Source organism: Malus sylvestris, chromosome 8, assembly GCF_916048215.2.
Source record: "Malus sylvestris chromosome 8, drMalSylv7.2, whole genome shotgun sequence".
NCBI classification, from domain to species: domain Eukaryota; kingdom Viridiplantae; phylum Streptophyta; class Magnoliopsida; order Rosales; family Rosaceae; genus Malus; species Malus sylvestris.
This window is the reverse complement of record NC_062267.1, coordinates 24,019,173-24,036,830: the sequence shown is the minus strand read 5'-3', so window position 1 is coordinate 24,036,830 and position 17,658 is coordinate 24,019,173. Positions and strand designations below refer to the sequence as shown.

The 17,658-nt window shown below is 38.1% G+C and overlaps 4 protein-coding genes across 5 annotated transcripts; 2 read left to right on the top strand and 2 right to left on the bottom strand.

The window, feature by feature from the left end:
• Positions 1 to 511: 511 nt before the first annotated feature.
• Positions 512 to 3,356, top strand: LOC126631668 (uncharacterized). The gene is made up of 5 exons (XM_050301788.1): positions 512 to 794; positions 895 to 972; positions 1,095 to 1,170; positions 2,721 to 2,794; positions 2,900 to 3,356. The coding sequence occupies exons 1-5, from the start codon at positions 672 to 674 to the stop codon at positions 2,969 to 2,971; spliced, it is 423 nt and encodes a 140-aa protein (XP_050157745.1). The 5' UTR covers positions 512 to 671; the 3' UTR covers positions 2,972 to 3,356.
• Positions 3,357 to 4,026: 670 nt separating this feature from the next.
• On the bottom strand, positions 4,027 to 7,721 carry LOC126631665 (pentatricopeptide repeat-containing protein At5g18475). Of its 2 annotated transcripts, none has more exons than XM_050301785.1 (2): positions 7,491 to 7,721; positions 4,027 to 6,357 (listed from the first exon to the last, which is right to left on the bottom strand). In XM_050301785.1, exon 2 carries the CDS (start codon positions 6,328 to 6,330, stop codon positions 4,777 to 4,779), a length of 1,554 nt encoding a protein of 517 aa, XP_050157742.1. In that variant the 5' UTR covers positions 6,331 to 6,357; positions 7,491 to 7,721; the 3' UTR covers positions 4,027 to 4,776. The 2 variants fall into 2 exon arrangements, with proteins under 2 accessions (XP_050157742.1, XP_050157741.1); XM_050301784.1 differs by having other exon boundaries at positions 4,027 to 6,364; positions 7,491 to 7,720.
• Positions 7,722 to 11,887: 4,166 nt separating this feature from the next.
• On the top strand, positions 11,888 to 14,511 carry LOC126631666 (14-3-3-like protein B). Its single transcript, XM_050301786.1, has 4 exons — positions 11,888 to 12,534; positions 12,775 to 12,897; positions 14,043 to 14,159; positions 14,253 to 14,511. The coding sequence occupies exons 1-4, from the start codon at positions 12,037 to 12,039 to the stop codon at positions 14,271 to 14,273; spliced, it is 759 nt and encodes a 252-aa protein (XP_050157743.1). The 5' UTR covers positions 11,888 to 12,036; the 3' UTR covers positions 14,274 to 14,511.
• Positions 14,512 to 14,928: 417 nt separating this feature from the next.
• On the bottom strand, positions 14,929 to 17,608 carry LOC126631667 (protein CutA, chloroplastic-like). The gene is made up of 6 exons (XM_050301787.1): positions 17,380 to 17,608; positions 17,171 to 17,283; positions 16,669 to 16,731; positions 15,719 to 15,750; positions 15,494 to 15,588; positions 14,929 to 15,236 (listed from the first exon to the last, which is right to left on the bottom strand). The coding sequence occupies exons 1-6, from the start codon at positions 17,571 to 17,573 to the stop codon at positions 15,155 to 15,157; spliced, it is 579 nt and encodes a 192-aa protein (XP_050157744.1). The 5' UTR covers positions 17,574 to 17,608; the 3' UTR covers positions 14,929 to 15,154.
• Positions 17,609 to 17,658: the final 50 nt, after the last annotated feature.

Here is a 17,658-nt window from a genome sequence, read left to right as displayed (position 1 = left end):
TTGATTATAATTATCATAAAATTAAAATAGTGGTTATAATTCTATATGAGATCTAAAATTTGGTTATTTTTCCAAATTTTCCAAATATTTCTGGTTCTAAGTTTGACAAGAAAAGTGGTTAAACAAAGGAAAATAGCTATGTCAAAAATATATATACTACTTCAAAGATATTTCTCAATTAGTACCAAAAAATCCACATTTAGCTTTTCCTGGTTCTAAAATTAGAAATTTACAACCCAACAAAAAAAATCAATTTATCTTTCAATTAGATATTATGAACACCCAAAATAGTGGTCAAGGTTTTTTGATCGAATGAAGTCAAAGTAAGGATCCTAGTAGTTGTAACTCGATTCTCATTTTTGTGTTTGGTCAAATACTGGAGGAAAACAATTGCGTACATGGATGATGGTGTGTGTTCAATTTTAATCGATTGTTTAATCACTAACGTTATCGTTTGTTAAAAAAATATTTTTACAATTTTGTATGTTTTTGGTTTTCACATATAAAATTAAAAAAAAAGAAAAGGATGAGGCAGAGGAAAAGCAATCGCAGCCCCACAGAATTCCTACCATTCTTCTCCCCCATTCCTCCCGTCTCCCAAAATCCCAACCCAAATCTCTCTCTGCTTTCTCTGTGATATTTCTCATTTCACAGACGCCGACAACACCAGCATGATGTGGGACGAGTGGGACGACACCATTTTCGCAGACACCGACCAACAACAACAGCAACAACAATCCGACCAGGATTCCCATCTCAATTTCGATTTCTTCTCCGACCTCTCCAAGCCCAAGGTCTTGTTCTTTCGCCGGCACAAATAGGGTTTTTTAATCATTTGTTTTCCATTTTTTTAGCTGTTCGTTTACTCAATTACATGGGTATTGATGTGTTTAGGATTACTACAAGATATTGGAAGTGGATTATGATGCCAACGACGATGCTATTCGCTCCAACTACATCCGCCTCGCCTTGGTTTGTAATTTTCGATTTTTTTTACACATTTTTTAGTTTTTTTTTAATATTTTAATTTTTGGGTTCGTTTGTTGCTTACTGAAATGCTTTAAATTTTGCTTCTTTGTGATTTGTGGGTGCAGAAATGGCATCCGGATAAGCACAAGGACCAGGACAGTGCCACCTCTAGGTTTCAAGAGATAAACGAGGCCTATCAAGGTTCCTTTTTACATTCTTGCCCAATATGCATTTTGCTTATACTTTCGAGCTAGCGTTGGTTGCTTAGAGTTTTCGGACTTCCAGGAACAATGGGTTTGTTGCAAGAATTTGAGCTATTACTAAGAGCACCCAATTTGATGTGGGTAATTTGTGTGTAATTTAGGACCATGTGTGCCCAATGGCACTCTAGTTTTGATAATCAGACACTTCGTTCTTAGATATGGCGATGTGGGGTTAAATAGTTTTTGGGCTAGGAAGTGTGGGCAGTGTTCTTGGTTTAGTATTTTTAAAGGACTGTGTTGGCGAAGAGGTTTGTGGAGTATAAGAATCTCTTGTTGCTGAATTGCTACAGCTACCTAACAATCGAATATTTAGGTAGCTGTTACTGGCCTATTCTTAATTTCTTATATCCGTTTAGTCGAAGACATTGGTGTGTCATCAATCATCCATGGCTCACCAAACCGACAGAGGCTGTATGAAAGTAGTTTTTGAGCCCTTTAGTGATATAGTTCAAAACATGTATCAGGGAACACTTTTTTGGGAAAATAATGACTTGATGCATGATTGTTTTATGACCAAATACATGAGTATAGCTAGAGTTTTTAGAAAGGTGAAGGAGTATGAAATTGGTATTGGGCATTGAAATTACTGGCTCCTTAGATTACTTCAAAATTAGAAATGACTTCGGAATGGCAAAACATCAAGCTCAATATGAGGGAAAACCTGGAAAGGCTTGCGATGTAATATGGCAGGGACAGCAAATTTTTGCAAAAGCGATTTTTCCAACTTGTTCGTCTTTGTTAATGGGAATCATTTTATAAGTGATGTGTCGCTCATGGTCAATAATGTTCATCTGTTTAGTTTCCCAACATGACGAAAAGGTATCTGCAAAATACTTTATAGATATAAGTTTTCTGTTAGCTATAGGTTTGCTAACCTTCGGGAGGCATGCTTCACAAAGGTAACATATAGACTATGCTGCTTGATTATAGGCTATATGTGTTTCCTTAAGTCTTCTGATTTGTATTGACATATTCAGATTTTAGCTACTTATTTCGATTTTTTGTTGGTTTCCTAAAAGATTAGATGGGACTTGGGAGGATTCATATAGGTTGGCTTTCTGCACCCAAAATTTGTGCCTGTCATACTTTAACTAAGCCTGAATTCAGAACAAGTATGATTGAGGCAGTAGTCATCTGGATTAGTTCCCTGGATTTGTTCCTCCTACTTAAATGCTGCCTTGGAGTATTATTTCCGACAAAACAACACTCTATAGGTGCATGCGTTATGTATGTCATTGGCCTTAGAAAACTTTAGACATATATCCATTTTGATAGTCCAGTTTAAATGGTAACCCAATAATTTGAATGTTGTTGCTTTATTCTAACTAATGCATGAAGTGTGAGTGCTTAGAAAAGCCAAAAGGTGTCTCTGTGGCTGGCACTTAGAAGACTTCTGTTAATTAGCTGATTTTCTTCTAGGCATGACTGAGGACTGTATTTCGGTTTCATTTTTGAATCTAAGGAAGGTGTTTCGATTTCATTGAACAGTTTTGAGTGATCCAGTGAAGAGAGTAGAATATGACAAGAAAGGGATGCTTTACGTCTACGACTATAATATAACTGTAAGAATTCCCTCGTCTGTACCATCAAGATACGTTTCTTTTTCCTGCATCTACATTTTCCTTCCGTGGTTTTCTTCCTTCTAACGTATAGTTTGTTGACCGCAGGAGTATCTAAACCGCTACAAAGGTCTTATATTGACGTGCAGTGGCCTGGGGATGAGGACTTCAATTTGGTAAGACAAAACAACCTGCACAGAAATCCTTTTCGTTAAAGACGGGAAAATCTTTACAACGTGCACGGCACATATTTGCTGACACTGCAAGTGGCATAGTAAGGGAAAACAATGATCTGTGTCCTTGGTTGTATTTGGAGGTTACTATCATCATGTGCACATGCATAAAATAGAGAAACAAAGGATATCACTTTCTATTGTGATGTCTTTTGCCTACCTGCCCATGTTAGATGTCACCTCTTTCTTGTAGAGTTGTATTTGTATAATATTCTACCTGCCCCCAATGCTTATCCAATAATTATGGAATCATTCGATGCTCGACCCGAGACAAACCTTTTTGTTTGTTTGTTTCGGGTGCTGATAATGTACGTGGGTGACATTTGAGAGCACATGGAAGCTTGTTACTGCTTTTTTTTTATGGCTCTTGTGGTTTTGCTTTTTGATCTGTTAGAATTCTTATTCCGTTGGAAATCTGTGTTCTAGTTTTGGTGGATGCCGTGCTAGGACAGTCGCTCCAACTCATGCTTGAGCGGCCTTTTTTTTGGTGAATAAGCGGCCTTTAATCCTTATGCGTTTTGGTGGGTTCTACTTGCATCAACAGTTGATAGTCTTTCATGCACGTGTGAGAATGTTAGGACCCAATTGCCCCATGTTGAAATTAAAATAGCATGTCTTGGCGTGGTTTGTGAGATCCTGGGGTGCTCTATCCGTATATACTGGTTTTTCGTGACAAGTTCTCAGTAATATCATAACAGTTGATATCAAAGCCTGATTATACCACGTAACTAGGCCTAGTCTTGAAGAGATACTCTCATGCAACTACTGACGTCGCATGAAAAACTTTTATTGGATAGTTTGGGTAATATTTAAACCCGTGACAAATATTTGATGGATAAGTGACGTCATTGAGACTATGCATTGATTGCAAGAGACAATCTCTTCTAATCTTTGCGAAGCTGTTTCGAAGGAAAGATTTACCATCGAGGTAGTGTTAATGTGGACAGAATGAACCAACAAGGATGCAGTATGGAAGCGTGATGGTATGTTAGAATCCAACAGTCGCAGAACGAAAAACTAAATTTCTTGGACAGTTCGTATCTTTTTGTTTACAAGCCGAAGCCGGTTTTCATAGGCAAGTTGTACCTACAGGTTCGATTGGGCATAGCTGCACAGACCTTGGTCAATTAGTGCTTGAAACCAGAAGATGACCGGAAGCTCTCGAAACCCGAGCATGCCTTTTGCCTTCCAGATTCAATTTTTCATATATAAACAGCAAAAGGACTTGAACTACGTACACCAAGGAATAATACAATAGAAATGGCTAATGATTCAACTCTACAGAAAACAATGTGCCATAACTGAGATGCTTCCTTGCAAGTAGAGGCGCCCTTAGAACAAGAGCGGCTGTGCACGGTACTGCAAAATTTTCCAATTCTCCTCTTTGTTTAAATACTACAACATCAAGCTACATCGGACCTTACTAACCTGGTTTCAAACCTTATGATTTATGAGCTTTCCTCCCGTATAATGTTAATGAAGTTCGTCAGCACTGCAGAACAAAGACCTGGTGCCACTATCGTTCAAATTCCATTTTCATGTTAAGGATTGAATTTTCCCCGCCTCACGAGTATCATGAAAGATGATCCATTTCCTCTTACCAGAAAGAAGACGTAGATTGCAACTGCAAATCAGATCAGAATGTTTTCTTAATCCCATTACTTTATGTTGAATTGCCAGCATCTTCATCACCTAGGGGTTTTCAAGCCTAGGATGTAACTTTTCTCTTGCATCTGAAATCTGTCTCAGGGCTTAATCCTGCTCTACAACCACCAACTCATCGAGAAGTTCAAATGCAGACAGAAGCTTTCTTTCTCTGCAGATTGATTCAACCAAAACAGCCCAGGAATCAGGCAGTGGCTTAAATCCCATCTCCATTAATCCAAACAAAGCCATGGACGCCTCTTCTGCCATTCCGGCCTCAGAAATGCGAACCAGCAGCTCATTTGAAGTTGCATAATGTGGTATGAACCCCCTACCCATCATTAACCCCAACAACGCAGTTGCCTTCTTCAATTCACCTTTTTGACACAAGAGATTCAACACAATCCTGTAGCTTGCCTTGTTGAGATAGACACCCTCGTAAGGAAGTTTCTCCAGCATCTCAAGAGCATCCTCAATTCTGCCTTCTCTGCACAACCCTCCGAGTATCACATTGAAAGTCACGGTATCAGCTTTGCACTCTCTCTCTTTCATCTCTTTGAGCAACTCTATAGCTTCATTCACTTTCCCAGTCCTACAGCAGCAATTAATCAAACCAGTGTAACCAACTGTATCAGGCTTTATACCGAAGCTCATCATTTCATGGAAAACTTCCCTGGCCTCCTTCAATCTCTTCTCTTTGCATAAACCGTTCATCAGAGCGGTATAATTGAATACATTTGGATTGCATCCATTGCTCTTCATAAACTCCAATATCTTCCTAGCCCTGTCGACTTTGCCACCATGGCAAAACCCATTAATCAAAATGTTGTAAGTTAGGGCATCAGGCAAGATTTGGTCCTTTGAGATCATTTCTTCGAACAACTCCATTGCTTCTGCGAGTCTTCCACTTTCACAGACACCACCCAAGAGAGTTGAATACGTAATCAAATTAGGGTATGAAATTTTGGACCTTTTCATTTCCTTCAGAACCTCAAAAGCAGAATCAAGATCCCCATTCTTGCAATGGTGCTTAACCAAGATGTTGACAATGCATGTGTTTGGCTTGAAGTTAAAATTCTTTTTCAAATGTGTGAGAAATTGTTGGGCCAAATCAACCTGATTTGCTTCAATCAGTAGATTGAGACAAGTACTGATGGATTTGAGAGAGGGTTTTTCTCGAACTATTGGCTGGATAGCATAGAACATTTCAAGCACTCTTTCATGCATAGAGGATTTTGAAAAATGCCTCATGAGATTAAGGAAAATACCCTCATGAAATTTGCAGGTCTCATAGGTCATTTGATGAAGAATTGCATCGATAGCCTTGAACTTCTTGGACTGAGCAAGCTTCTGGAGGATAGTTCCATAGGTGGCATTGTTGTGATTAAAACCCTTTTGTTCAGATACCATGTTAAATATTTCCAAGGCATGCTGTGGATCTCTCCCACGTTTGATTAAGTTGATGGCAGATTCGTGAGAAATATATTTGCCTTTCCTCCTCGTTTCTGTCTGGGTGCCTGTGGTTTCGGGTGGGGGGTCTGGTTTGTGAAGTTTGACTCTTGAAAAGTGAAGAGGAGAGATCCATGGAAGTGACGATGAGAGTGTCGAGGGAGAGGATGAGAACCCACGGCACTGACTTTTATTCACTCTCATAGCATTCATGAGAACTGCTGCTGTCTTGCTAGGGCCCTGTCATCTGAAGAATATGAGGATCTTAAATACTTATGTATGTCAGCTGTTTTAAAGAAAAAGTGTAAAACCATTGCTAAAAACTGAAAACAACTTGGTACAGGAAGTGGCAACGTTAGCAATAATGTGACGACAAAACTATATAAACAGAGGATTCATCAAAAGGAATTGCAAATTGAGCATAAAAAAAGAGATTATGTTTTTGTAAAACACGCATAAAATTCCATTCTAAATTTCTAATCAAACTTAATTTCAAACAGTAATATAAACAGACGCACGGCACATATAACGAGCTGATGAGGAGACTCTTTGGAATCATATTGGCTAATCTAGGTAGGATGCCTTTAGACACAGAAGGCATCAACCAAAAGAGAACAGAAAGCAAGCGGATTCAGAAATCACGCATCTTTCTGCCTTGATATCCAACGTAAATGAACTTACTCTTGTTCCTGTAACACCCTAGCTCTCTAGACAATAACTATTTCACTTGAATCATCCACAAACCCACAAAAACAGTTCATTAACATCATCTCGGAAACAACTGAATGCCAAATAACAAACTGGAAGGAAAAACAAGTTCTTGAACAGATTGCACGAGAATTAGGCGTTACAGGCTCTCAATCCTCAATCAGTAACACGAATTATGCCGCAAGCCAGTGCATCTACTGAATTGGGTTTTTAGCAATCAAGTAGGTGCACCTGCTTGTGATATGTATTAAATTTATATATAATTCCTCTAACAAATTGAGGATTGAGAGGCCGTAACGCCTAATTATCACGCAAACTTCTCAAGAAACTTGTTTTTCCATCCAGTTTGTCATTCGACATTCAATTATTTCACAAATGATGAAAAAGTGAAGGGTTTTTGTGGGTTTGGGAAACCTTAAAACTGAACTTGAATCCACTAACCTACTCTCTGAAAAATCAACCAACCACTTTCCCCATAAATTCAAATTTCAAAAACTCAAATGGACTGATTAATGGGCAGAAAATGTTCCAAATTTCAATTCCGTTGTCTTTAAGTTTTTATTTTTCCTTCAAAATTCCTTGCAAATCAACGGAAATTCGTACAAATAAATAAAAAAATGGATTAAAAACACAATTGCAAATTTGCAATGCCTGGAAAGACTCACCTGGAGGATTAATGTGAAAAGCCAACACTTTCTGTAACCAAAATCTAGCTGCTAACTTGAGTTGCAGGGCGGAGGTGAAAGGCTGCTTCCGCTCTCAAGGGACAAGGCGCACCAAATCAAAAACGCCACATCGTGTCTGTGGGGTTTCTGCTTCTTCGTTTATGTGTGTTTTCCGCCCAAAAAAAAGCCCAAACTTGCATACGCTTATCTTTCTTTCTTGTTTTTAAGGAAAAATCTTCCAATCCAATGCCCTTTGAGCCCTTTGGTGATTTAAAATGTCTTAATTTGTCACTTCGTATTATGGTCTAGCGACATTTTTCTTCATTTGTAAGTAAGAAATCTTAAATTTGATTCTCACAAAAGGTGAGTTTGAACAACATTTAGCTCGTTTGCATGTACTTTTAAAATGACTGAAAGCTGGTGAAAATGTTGTTAGAACCAATTTTTAGTAAAAATGCAAGTGAATCCTGGAAAAGCACTTCAAGCGATTTTGGAACCTAAAACAATTTTCTCTAAAAACACTTTCAATTATTTTAAAAGCATATCCAAACGAGCCCTTATGAGACTAAGTTCACCCACTCTCCCTTAAGATATAAAATATCTTTTGTTAAAAAATAAAAAAAAATAAAAAAGTGCCAATTTGCCTTAGACCGTCTATCTGTTAATCTTTCCGTCAAATTATGGGTAATCTTTGATTCTTTCAAGTGAAAAGCAACCTAATAAAAAAAAAGTGTCAAATTTGATGGAAAATTTAACAGGCTGACAGTTTAGAGTAAATTGACATATTTTAAAAGAAAACTCATAACTAATTGCACAAAACTCATAAATAATTATAATGAAAGTAGCTCATAAATAATTATAATGAAAGTAAGTAATAAATAATACAAACAAATAAATATAATGAAAGTAGCTAACAAATAATTATAATGAAAGTAGGTAAACAAATAAATAATACAAACAAATAAATATAATGAAAGTAGCTAACAAATAATACAAACAAATAAATAATATATTGTTATCTGATCCGCTAAATTTTCCCCACTTCGAAGATTACCACTCGCTTGTGCCAAGGCGTCTCTCCACGTACTAAACGACTGACTAAGTAATTTCCAATGATTGGACATCGATTCTTTAGTTCTTTGCCCACCCATTTTCTCAAGATAATTGGTATGAATAAGACTCCATATTTCTCGCAACTGCATCTCATTACCCGTAATCGAATCATGAGTAACTTGAACCCAACTAGTACACAACACAACATCTTCAAGAAGTGTCCAATTCGTACCTGCTTGAGTAGTCATTTTGTTGGAAAAAAAATTGGATTGAAACTTTGAGAGAAAAATAGGAATGTGGTTGAAAGTAGTTGAGAAAATATGAAATTGTGGTGTAGGGTACAAGATAATGAGAAGGTATTTATAGAAAAGTAAAATCAAAATTTTTTATAATTTTTCAAATTTTTTTTCTTCGGATTATTAAGAATTTTTTACATTTTTTTTAATTTTTATTCACCTAATTAATCTCTGTCGTTGGATTTAAAAATAAATAAATTTCAACACTCCAGATTGTGCCACGTGTCACAACGGTAACATTTTAGATTTTTAAATTTTTTTTTATTTACAAAACCTAATAACGTAGACCGTTGATCTTAGATTAAACGGATGAAATTAAATGAGATTTTTAAATGTTTTTTACATTTGGAAATCCAACGGTCCATAAAATAGGACCATTTCAATCGAACAGACATGGGGAAGCCATGTGGCTTCCCCAACGGTAACTTTTCTCAACTGACGTCGCGGGCCCCAGCCCTGTTTTTTTGTCAGATGACTCGCACCCACGCGCGCGTGAAATGCACGCACCTGACGCAACCTTCGGGCTCTCGAGCTGGCAATCCTTGACGGGCCTACTCCTCGGGCCTCGCCTGTCGCTCGGGCTTCCCAACGTTGGAGGTCATCCCCCTAGCAATTTGCTACTATCTGGAGGCCTGGCCCCCGAGCAAACTCCCCGCTGGACGTGCTCTTAGAAACTCTATACACAAACATTTGATCCACCACCTAACATGAAAATAAAATCTTAAAATTTCCGTTCTTTATATCATTGAGTGAGTGCACTGATTAAAGGATAAAATAAAATAATTTGTTTATGAAAATAGCCATGATTGAGATGGAGACATCATGCCTTCATCTAAAAGTTTTGCCATGTTAGATGGACATCTACGATATTCAAACTGAATACCTCTCATTTTTTTAACAAATGATATTATCTACACTAAGGTAATATGATTCAGATTTGCTTTCGATAAGAATCGAATCTAAAATCTTTCACTTACAAGTAAATAAGAATAATATTAAATTAGTGACCGTCCATCTTTCAAGATTAATTGTAAGCTATTGATGTGTACAGTAGTCCCAATTTTTTCTTGGAGAACTAGTCTTAACTATGAAGAACAAATTTATTTGGATTGACCAAAATGTTCTAATAAAAAATTAGAAAACAATAAATTTAAAATGAATCATTTGAAATTGTTTTCCTTCTTTCATTCTTATCCAATTCTTGGAATAATAGACAACTTTACCTTATAAACGTCATCTAAATTCCTAGATTCGGGAAGCACTCCATCCAAATATTACTATGTTATTCAGCTCAAGTGTTTGTGATACTCGTATTATTAGTAACAAATTATAGTTCTTTAAAATTTATTTGGGGAAGTTTCGCATAAATTTAACATGAACTGTTACGCATAAATATATCCGAATAAACGTTTTTAACGATTTACCACGCACTCAATTTTCACTTTTAATGTGAATGGACCACTTTTGTCTCTATCTTAAAAATTTTGCCTAAACAACATCACGCGAATCCTTGTCTAAGGGCAATTTTCGGCACAATATTAATAACAAAATTGCAGGGGCCCTATTTAGCTTATGTTGCATGAGTTAGGGTAAACGGTAAACCCAATTTTTACCCCAAGTTATTTAGAGCGTTTCCATCCATCCAAAAAAGGCAAGGGCTAGGGCAAGGGCGAATGTATTTTTGCACACCATCATTTAGTGTGGTGTATGTTCACTATCCTATTTATCATCGTTAAATGAGTTTAAATTTTATGATTTGTTTATATCCATTACACGAATCTTGAAATTCAAGCTTATATAACGATGATAAATAAAATGATGAGTATACACCACATTAAATGATAGTGAGAAAAAATACTTCCATTGTATTGCCCAAAATCCACCAAAGTGGCCCCAGCGGCTCAAAATATGGCAGGCAATTGCTGGGCTCTACCAAGCCCGTTAGAATCCCTGGCCTTCAATTGTCAGGACTTGCGCCAAAAGTTGAGACAGTCAAACGACTTCCTGAGGTGCAGCGCTAAAATTGTTGGATTTCCAACGGACTAAGGATCTGGACTGTTGATTTTCAATAGTAAAAAAAAATTGAAATTTGATCGTTGTGTCATTATGGCACAATTTGGTGCGTTTGATTTCCAATGAGTACGGAAATCAATGGGCATGATTAATAACGGGTGGTATTGCTCTTACCAATCTTGAAAATGAAATTGAACTTGACGAAATATATAACGCAAATTCATCATTGTAGTACAACTTAAAAAAAATAAAAATAAAATGGAGTTGGATGATAGGTTGTCAAAAATCTTCTTGGGGTGGTATTTGTATTATTTGGTGTAAACTAGGTTTTCATCATTCAATTTTTTTCTTATAAAATGTCTATGTTCTAACTTTAAACTAGGTTTCAATCTTTTGTTTTCCATTTCTCTTAAAATCGAACTAATCACTAACTTTATGTGGTTATTATCAATTGGACCGTTTGAACACGTATTAATCATATATCACAAGGATAATACTCTTAAATTTTTTCTTTTGAACTACCAATAAAATTACTAGAACGCTATATTAGTTGCAAGAGAATTTCTCGCACCGGCCAAACCCTATAAACTTTGTTATCTTTTGTTTTGTTATGCCACCCACTTCATACCTATTTAGTCTCAAGCCAATAAAGTCCCAACAAATGTCCAACAAATTTCCAAAGCGTGACAAAGCAGATAGTTAGGCATTGACGGCATAGAGAAAGAGGCAAAAAGACATTGTTCCCAACGAAAAGTAAAATTATAAAAATTTAAAAAAAGTTAATTTAGGAAAGTGAAAAAATAAAAAAAAATTGGTAAGAACGCAAACTACAGCTCTTCAATAAACAAAAAAAATGTAGTATCGTGTTCGGTGTTCTGAGCTGGTGAGTCTGCTTGAGATAAAGTGAAATTATAGCATTTCCAGACTTAGAAGGAATGAATATCCGTGACTTGCTGTACCTTTAAAAAAAATTAAAAAAAAATTGAAAAATGATGACTGGCATTTCCATTTCCGCAATAACCACCTTGAGCTTATCTGTAACTTTGTGACACCACCAACTCTGGAATCCCTTTGGGCCCCTTTCGGCTTCTTTTAATCCCGCCTTCTCCCCCTCTCTTTCTCACAGACATTTTCACAAACACCTAACGCGCAATCGCCGAGCTCGTCTTCCAACACCCATTCCGATGGCTTCCGTCGTCCCCGATAACCTCACCAGGGAGCAGTACGTGTACCTGGCGAAGCTCTCCGAGCAAGCGGAGCGCTACGAGGAGATGGTCCAGTTCATGGAGAAGCTGGTTGTTGGTTCGACTCCGGCCGCCGAGCTGACCGTCGAGGAGCGCAATCTTCTCTCCGTTGCGTACAAGAACGTGATCGGCTCGCTCCGTGCCGCCTGGCGCATCGTGTCGTCGATCGAGCAGAAGGAGGAGGGCCGGAAGAACGAGGAACACGTGGCGCTCGTCAAGGAGTACAGATCCAAGGTCGAGTCCGAGCTCTCTGATGTCTGCGCTAACATATTGAAGCTCTTGGACTCCAATCTCGTGCCGTCGGCGTCGGCCAGTGAGTCCAAGGTCTTCTATCTGAAGATGAAGGGCGACTACCACCGCTACATGGCGGAGTTCAAATCCGCCGAGGAGAGAAAGACTGCTGCTGAGGACACTATGCTTGCTTACAAGGCTGCCCAGGTAACGGCGTCGTCTCGATTCTCATAAAGTTTTGACCTTTTGAACATCTGGGTTTTTACAATTTGAGGGTTTTGAGGCTGTCAGTCAGCGTTAACATTTTTAATTATTTACGTAATTGTTTAATTTCTGGGTTTGCTACTGAAATTAAGGAGAAAAAAAAACCCAAAATTTGAATTATGTTAATTGGAATTGATTAGATTTTGGAAGATAAAATTTTGAGGTTTAATTTGGTGTGTGAAGGACATAGCGCTTGCGGATCTGTCACCAACTCATCCAATAAGATTGGGTCTGGCACTGAATTTCTCAGTGTTCTACTATGAGATTCTCAATCAGTCTGATAAAGCTTGCAGCATGGCCAAACAGGTAACTTTCCTATCTCACTATAATCTTGTTAGAATCTTGGCAGTGTTTCTGGGAAAGCCATAATCACTTCTGAGGTATGTGCTTCTCTCTTAAACCATAATTGAGTTATGTAGAAGCACGTTGGAGGTGTTTCTCCATCTCTTGAATGATTTGGTAAGTGATTTTATGGGTGTGTTTCTCCTCGAAAAGTGATTCTGGCCTTCCCAGAACCACTCCCAAACGGGCCCATTACGATTTTGCAATGTTACTTTTCTTTCTTTCTTTGTACTATTTTAGTGAATTTCGTTAGGATGTGTTACAGTGTTGTCTCGCTGCGTAAGTGTTTTATATGGTATCAACTTTCTTATTTAATATTTACTTAAGCAAAACCTGCATGAATTGGTTTCTGTATGTTATATTGATAGGCACCAAATCTGAATAATTCACGATATGAAATGGGTTTAGGTTGTTTACTTTGTGGGGAGAGGACTTTAAAATCTCTCATAAAAGTTTTGGTGATACTTAACGTAGTTGCTCTTTGACATTTTGTGTGTGCTAGTTGTTATTTCCATGCTTGCTGTACTGAAAGTTCGATGAATTATTGAGGTGATCATTGTTTATTATTAAAAGAAATTATCCCCATGTGTTTGGCAGTGGGCAGTGTCTTGAAAATCTTGTTGGATTGGTGCTTTTTTATACGTGTCTGTCGAGTTGTTTTGTCAAATTGCAAAATTGTTATATTCTTTGATGGTTGAAACTTGAATGGTTTGCTTCATATTAGTTTTTATTTTTTTGGTAATCCATTGGGGAATCAAACTTGGGACCTCTTCAAACGTTGGGAAGAGAGGTACGACTAAACCAAGAGCTAGTTGGTAGATTACTTAAATTTTATATTGTATCGGCTGCATACCGATCCTTTTGATTACCCAACTTTCAGCAGATGATGAAATGAAACATATTCTGTGAGACATGCCACAGTAAGTCACGATGGAAAATACTTGCTTGCTTCCTGACATTCATGCATTTAAAAAGCTTGAAGATTAAAACTTCGTCTTGTCAAGTTTTTGTTTACTTGAGATGTGTGGTTGTAGCTGTGCGCCTACCTTTTGATGGGAACAGCAACCAGCTTTTTTAATCTAAAGTTGCTTTGTATTGTGAATAATTAGGCATTTGAGGAAGCTATTGCTGAGCTAGACACTCTGGGAGAAGAATCATACAAGGACAGCACTCTAATCATGCAACTTCTAAGGGACAACCTCACTCTTTGGACTTCTGATGCTTCGGTTAGCCTCGCCTTCACTCCTCTCTCTCTCTCTCTCTCTCTAGATTGATGATGATCTGTTTTATATGTTATTTTTTATGTTGTGTTTATGCAGGACCAGTTGGACGAGGCATAGAGGGCAGCGAAAGGCGGAAAGGCCACGTTGATCCTCTGGAGGAGCCTCGGTGGGCATTGAATGCCGTTTTCCTGTGGTGATTGGAAGAAAGTGTGTTAATTTGTACATTGTTCCGCAACGTTGATACTGAACTTGTTTTCAAATTTGTCTTTTAAGTGATTTGTGATGGATAGAATTTGATGGTAACAGCAACCAGCTTTTTTTAATCTAAATTTGGATTACGGGTGGGGTGAGATAATCAAGGATGACAAGATAGAAAATTTTATTTTCATTGGATTAATCGATATTTTGATGGGACCATCGGATACCTCGATGCCTCGTTACATGGATTAGTGACTTTTCTTGCATCAAGAAAAGTAACGTGGGCGGTGTTATAACCGTTTCGTTTTAAGTTTTCACCAAGATCTTGTTTGGTAAGTTGGTAACTGATTTCAATTTCTGATTTTCAGAAAGATGAAACTGTTTTCAAAATCAATTTCAGTTTTCACTATCGCTTTCGTTTTCGTTTTCACTCCCTTTTTATCATTCACCAATTCCATGTCACAAAACAGGCATCGCACCCATCTCAGGCCGCCCGACTCTTGTTGGTTCTTTCCAAAAAAGACGATGAGGAAACGCACAATGCCATGGAGGGGTAGATTTAACTAAGTACAGCTTTTACTGATATAAAGTCCGTATATTATCTTAGAAAAACCAACGGGAAACCCGCCAGCGATAAGTAATTCCCAGTTTCAACTGTAACACTCAGAAAATATCATGCAGCTTGTTTTATTTGCACACATACTTACACATCGACAAACACCATTCGAACCATCTGCTTGCCTACTTCAAGAAACACTCCAACGGTTCAATGTACTTGATCCGTTATAAGAAGCTTTGAGTCAGTCCCTTGTGCTGTTTTTGATCCATTCTAGGTACGGGAGACTGCCTGCGTTGATAGGCAAGGCAATAACTTCCGGAACACTGATAAAAGAGAATACAAGAAAAGAGAGAGAGAGGTCAGTCTTAGCAGAGGGGATTACTGGGTGCAGAAACATTCTGAATCTACAAGGTAGGATTTGTGGCAACAGTTCTGGCTGAAGGGACTAGGCATATGATCTGGTCTATAAGTTACGTAGAGCATTGTGGCTACCACAATCTTCCAATTATTTGGAATTTTCAGCTTGCAACTAAGTTATAACAATTATATGAAATTCATTCTGCAGAAGCTTTGAGCTTACTCGTATGGATGGTTTGCCTTGACATGCGCAGTCAAAGCTTCAAAAAGGGATTGCCTTGTCTTGATTATAAGAAGTTCTTCAGAATCTGTCTGGACCTATCCACCAATAAAAAAAGGTGAATTAAGTGTACACATATTTTCCATATCTCGTGCTTGCTTATGAAAATATACAAATTTCAATGCAACAAAATCGCATGTGAACAATCCAAATTCATAAGTTCTGTACCTCTCCTTTCCACTCATAGACGGACTCAATGCCTGCATTCACAATATTCAACATGAATCAAACAAGAAATACAGGCTTGATGCAAGTTGTATGCAAGAATGTTAATGAAGAAATTCATAAGTTCAGTTGTCAATTCAAAGATTAAAATGCAGTATCAATATCAATAGAAGGGAGGACACGAGAGTCTTATTTTAAAGGACACAAATAACAGTTCAAGTAGATAGCACGCATGTTAACAAGTACATAGCTTGGCCAATCCCAGCAAACATCGATGTTCCTTCTATACTAAGCAATTAACCAAGGCAATCAAAACTTAAGTAGTCCACACATTGTAATCATGATCTAGCAGTAACAAAAAAACACAGGCGAGAAACAAAAAAGGGTTCCCCGGGGGAGGGGGGGGTTGATAAATAAGGTACAGAATCTAAGTACGAACTATGTTCCACAACCATGTTTTAGCAGATGGTACAAGAAATAAGATGTTTGGCACTTTGGCTTACTCCAAGTCAGATGGTTGGTGTTGACCCGAAAATTATGTTTATTCAGACATATAAAGGTCGTACCCAGTGCACAAGGCTCCCGCTTTACGCAGGGTCTGGGAGAGGTGAATGTCGGCTAGCCTTACCCCCATTTATGAAGAAGCTGCTCCCAAGTCTCGAACCCGAGACCTACCGCTGATGGGCGAAGGCACTTGCCATCGCACCAAGTGTGACCTCTATGTTTATTCAGACATATAAAAAAACTAAATTATCAACTTGCAAAATTTGTGTTCAGTCTTTCCATCATTATTCCCAGAAAAAGAGGTCAGTAATATCATCGGAACAAGCAAATGTAAACTTAACAGCCCATGCTCTTTGGAATATATACGGATGACATGAATTGGTCTGCAACAAAAGCAGTAGGCAAAACAACATACAAGCATAATGTAAGGATTAATATGAAGCGCATACCTGGCACTAGGTTAACACAGGCTGCAAGTTTTTCTCTGACTAAGCTTTCAGCCAACTTCTTTCCTGCAGAAAGATAGCATGTCATAAAAGATAAAATAAGTAAAGTAGCTTTAGCTTCAGTCTTCCAAACCTTAAACGAAAGCTTGGTAGTTGTGAAATTTCGAAGCTATGAGAAAAGCATGCAACACATAAAATTGAGTAGAGGGCTAACCAAACCTACTGTATGTCTCAAGGAAAAAAAATAAGACTGAAGGTGTAACCCATGTGCATTGTTTATTATTCGCCAAAGGATGCTCATAGACAAAGCAGACATGCAGACTACAGTCAACTCATCATAATTTCACACACAAAGTCAACCATATATCCATCTTGTGTCTCAATAATCAAGCACCCAATGACGAAAAATCATAATCTTCTCGAAAACAAAACAAAACCCAAATCAAAAAATGCAAAAAAAAGAAAAAAGAAAACCCATTAATCATTTTGATCAATAAATACTAACCTACTTCTCTGCTGGGCACAGTAACATAAACAACAATGCTTGGAACAGTAGTATCGCTACTCCCTTCCATTCTCACAGAACCAACGCCTGCTGATCGGCTGCCAAACTTTGATCTATAAACCCACAACACAGTAAACAATGAAATTAAATAAAAACCCTTTCGGAATCAGAGACCGAAGGAGAAGAAGGTGGCGGTGACGGTGGCGTACTTCAAGAAAGGGGCAAAAGGGAGAGACTGAGCGGTGCCCGTTCTGAAGGCGGAGAAGGAGAGAGTGGGAAGGAGGTTGGAGATGCCCAAGGTGAATACGCAGAATGCTCCCACCAGGGGAAGACGGCGTCGAATTGTGGCGGAGGAGGAGATGGTTCGAAGGGCGTCGGCTCTGCAGCAGAGTGTAGAAGCCATTTGTGAAGGAGCAGTGGGTGGGTATGTATAATTTTGTTGGGCGTCATCATTAAGCCTGTTTGGGATTCGTTACTTGATGCTCTAA

Bases quoted from the DNA above. Each gene is read 5' to 3' on its own strand.
- LOC126631668 (XM_050301788.1), top strand. From the start codon at position 672: ATGATGTGGGACGAGTGGGACGACACCATTTTCGCAGACACCGACCAA. The intron at 973-1,094 runs GTTTGTAATTTT...TTGTGGGTGCAG, and splicing joins ACTACATCCGCCTCGCCTTG to AAATGGCATCCGGATAAGCA. The intron at 2,795-2,899 runs GTAAGAATTCCC...TGTTGACCGCAG, and splicing joins TCTACGACTATAATATAACT to GAGTATCTAAACCGCTACAA.
- LOC126631665 (XM_050301785.1), bottom strand. From the start codon at position 6,330: ATGAATGCTATGAGAGTGAATAAAAGTCAGTGCCGTGGGTTCTCATCC.
- LOC126631666 (XM_050301786.1), top strand. From the start codon at position 12,037: ATGGCTTCCGTCGTCCCCGATAACCTCACCAGGGAGCAGTACGTGTAC. The intron at 12,898-14,042 runs GTAACTTTCCTA...GTGAATAATTAG, and splicing joins CTTGCAGCATGGCCAAACAG to GCATTTGAGGAAGCTATTGC. The intron at 14,160-14,252 runs GTTAGCCTCGCC...GTGTTTATGCAG, and splicing joins TTTGGACTTCTGATGCTTCG to GACCAGTTGGACGAGGCATA.
- LOC126631667 (XM_050301787.1), bottom strand. From the start codon at position 17,573: ATGGCTTCTACACTCTGCTGCAGAGCCGACGCCCTTCGAACCATCTCC. The intron at 17,284-17,379 runs GTACGCCACCGT...GTGGGTTTATAG, and splicing joins CCTTTTGCCCCTTTCTTGAA to ATCAAAGTTTGGCAGCCGAT. The intron at 15,751-16,668 runs GTATGCGCTTCA...TTGTGAATGCAG, and splicing joins CTGTGTTAACCTAGTGCCAG to GCATTGAGTCCGTCTATGAG.